The following is a 2,602-nucleotide window of genomic DNA, read 5'->3' on the forward strand; positions in this document are numbered from 1 at the left end:
GAGCCGTATGATGGAACATGTCTACTTCCTGAGCCGTATGATGGAACATGTCTACTTCCTGAGCTGTATGATGGAACATGTCTACTTTCTAAGTGATACAATGGAACATGTCTACTTTCTGAGCCGTATGGTGGAACATATCTTCTTCCTGAGCTGTACGATGGAACATGTCTACTTCCTGAGCTGTACGATGGAACATGTCTACTTCCTGAGTTAGTGGAGCTCTGAGGTGATGGTTGTTTTGAATCGATGTTAAATAAACAACAGAAATTAAAAACAGATATTTCTGGTGACTCTGGCTCGAGGTCGTAGCCTGGCTTCACCTCTGCTGGGGTCATTTTAAATTCCCCCTCCTCCACTCAGCATGTTTTAAGACTATCCCCGTTTTGTGTTGCGTGACACGGGGGCGGTCTGTGGACCCATGTAAGCCCGGGCGTCCCATCTGTTCCTCAGACCAAGCCTCTGCAGCTGATCCTGAGTGACTGCAGGCCTCGGCCAACGCTCAAAGAGCATCCTGGAGTCCTGGCAGCATGCAGGCCATGAATGATTTATTCTGTCTGAGAGGAAACAACATGAGGAGGAGCAGACCTTAAATCTCACAGCTTGCTCTGCTCATCATGGTTGTTACAAGACTCTGAAGAAATGCATGTCACCCACCTCTTTCATGATTTGGACTTAGATTGTCTAGTATTTAGGAAGGATGACATTGCAAACATTTTTATTCTGTGTAAACTTGTCATATCTGTTGCAATCTTTTAGTAGTTGGAGTATGTTTTGGAAATGACTATCAGCTACTACCACACCAAATTATTTTAGGTCATTTAAAAAAAATTTACCTTGATAAAGTCATTTTGTGTTTTCTATGTTTGGCTAGCTCTGGCTCTCATCTTAAATCAAATTGACTCCAAAAGTTAATCAGTTGCACACATAAACCTATTGGTTACTTCCTGAAAGTTTCATTAAAATCCCTTCAAGGATTCACGAGATATTTTGCTAACAGACAGAGTTGACTCTAATAGTTAATAGCATAGTTCTAAATGCAGATCTAATGCGATCAGTTAGTGCTTTTAATATGAGTTGGGGATAATTCTCAGCTACTACTATCCCAAATTTCAGCTCAATAACTAAAAAATTGATTGAATTATTGCCATTTATGTGTTTGATTAAACCGCTTAGCTATGGCGGCCATTTTGAATTGGATCGAGTTTTAAAATTAATCAGCTGTAGATGCATATTAGTTGATAATTTTCTGAAAGTTTCATTAAAGTTGGTTCTGTGATTCGTGAGATATTTTGCTAACAGACAAACATGAAGCAATTAAAAACAAAACTGTCGCTCCTCCTCTGTCGGAGGGTGAAAAACAAAAGTCTGGATTTATTTAACTACAAACACTGAAATAAAACATCCTGATTATGTAAATGTCATCCATGAAAGCTGCACATACTTTTACCAAACTGGAGCAGAAAGGTTAGGTTCTGATCCATTCCAACGGGAAACATCCGGTCACATCAGGGGGAAAAAAACCCAAGGTCGTTCAGGTAAACAAGCATCTGGACCGGTTCTGGTTCAGACACAGTCCGGTTTATCTCCCAAGTTCCGCCGCGGCGCTTTTATCTTAGGCAGAGGAGGCATCTCGCGCCAGATTTCACATCAGAAATAAAATTAAATAAAATCCAAATAAAAAAAAAACACCTGAAGATGGGTCCTCCAGTTCTGCTGCTTCCAGGCCCGTCGGTACCGAGCGGAGCTCTGCAGCAGGCACCGGGGGAGGAAACGGGTCTGGACCCGACAGGACTCTCCACTGATTATTATCAGCACGGAGAGGCAGCGGCGGAGAGTCCGGGCAAAGCGCACCGAGAGGCGGCTGTAGACACGGAGGATCACCGCCACCTGCCGGCCGACCCGAGAACAACACCCACAAAACCACCGGCCTCCACAGCTGACCAGTCCCACAAAAACGACTTTAACTACAGCCGATCAGATTCAATCTAGCATGGTAGTCACTGAAACTCATTAAATGTGTTTTGTTTAGTTTGGGTTAATTTTGGTGATTAAATGAAAGAAACATTTATATTTTTATAGGAACTTCCTGTTGTAGTTGCAGGGGTTTCACCACCAGGTGGCAGAGTTTCTCAGTTTGTTGCATATATATGAAAGACTGTTTATTTTATCTTTAGCTCATGAAACCTGAGCTGTGACACACTTCATGACCTTCATCAGTTCTCATGTCTGCAGAAACAAACTGAACGTTTAAACAAAAGGCAGAAAGAGYCGTAGCATTAACTTTATTTAAGGAGCAGAGTCTCCAGTTTCACATTCCTCTCTTACATCATCAGTTCACATCAAACTGGTCACGTTCAGATGCTTCTCCTGCTCACATGAACATCCGCAGGATTTTGGGTGTGAACCTCTTCAGCGTGCTGCCGTCCATGACCTTCACCGTCTCCTGGGATTCCATGATGGTCCGGTGGGCCTCGTCGAACAGCTCCTTCCCGATGGCCGCCTGAACCCGGTCCCGCCACGCGCTCAGCTTGGGCCGGTCCTCAAAAATGTCCAGACCTGCAGCCACGGGCTGGTGGTGAGAGAGGAGGAGGAGGAGGAG

At 44.1% G+C, this 2,602-nt stretch overlaps 1 protein-coding gene across 1 annotated transcript in view; it reads right to left on the reverse strand.

Moving 5' to 3' along the window:
• Positions 1-2,266: 2,266 nt before the first annotated feature.
• Positions 2,267-2,602, reverse strand: part of gstt1b (glutathione S-transferase theta 1b) — a gene marked incomplete at its 5' end in the record, with an annotated part of 2,543 nt that continues 2,207 nt past the window's right edge. The window contains 1 exon segment of the mRNA XM_014026212.1: positions 2,267-2,572. Within this exon segment, the coding sequence (XP_013881666.1) occupies positions 2,375-2,572 (198 nt within the window). The 3' untranslated portion in view covers positions 2,267-2,374.

Source organism: Austrofundulus limnaeus, unplaced genomic scaffold, assembly GCF_001266775.1.
Source record: "Austrofundulus limnaeus strain Quisiro unplaced genomic scaffold, Austrofundulus_limnaeus-1.0 Scaffold533, whole genome shotgun sequence".
NCBI lineage: Eukaryota > Metazoa > Chordata > Actinopteri > Cyprinodontiformes > Rivulidae > Austrofundulus > Austrofundulus limnaeus.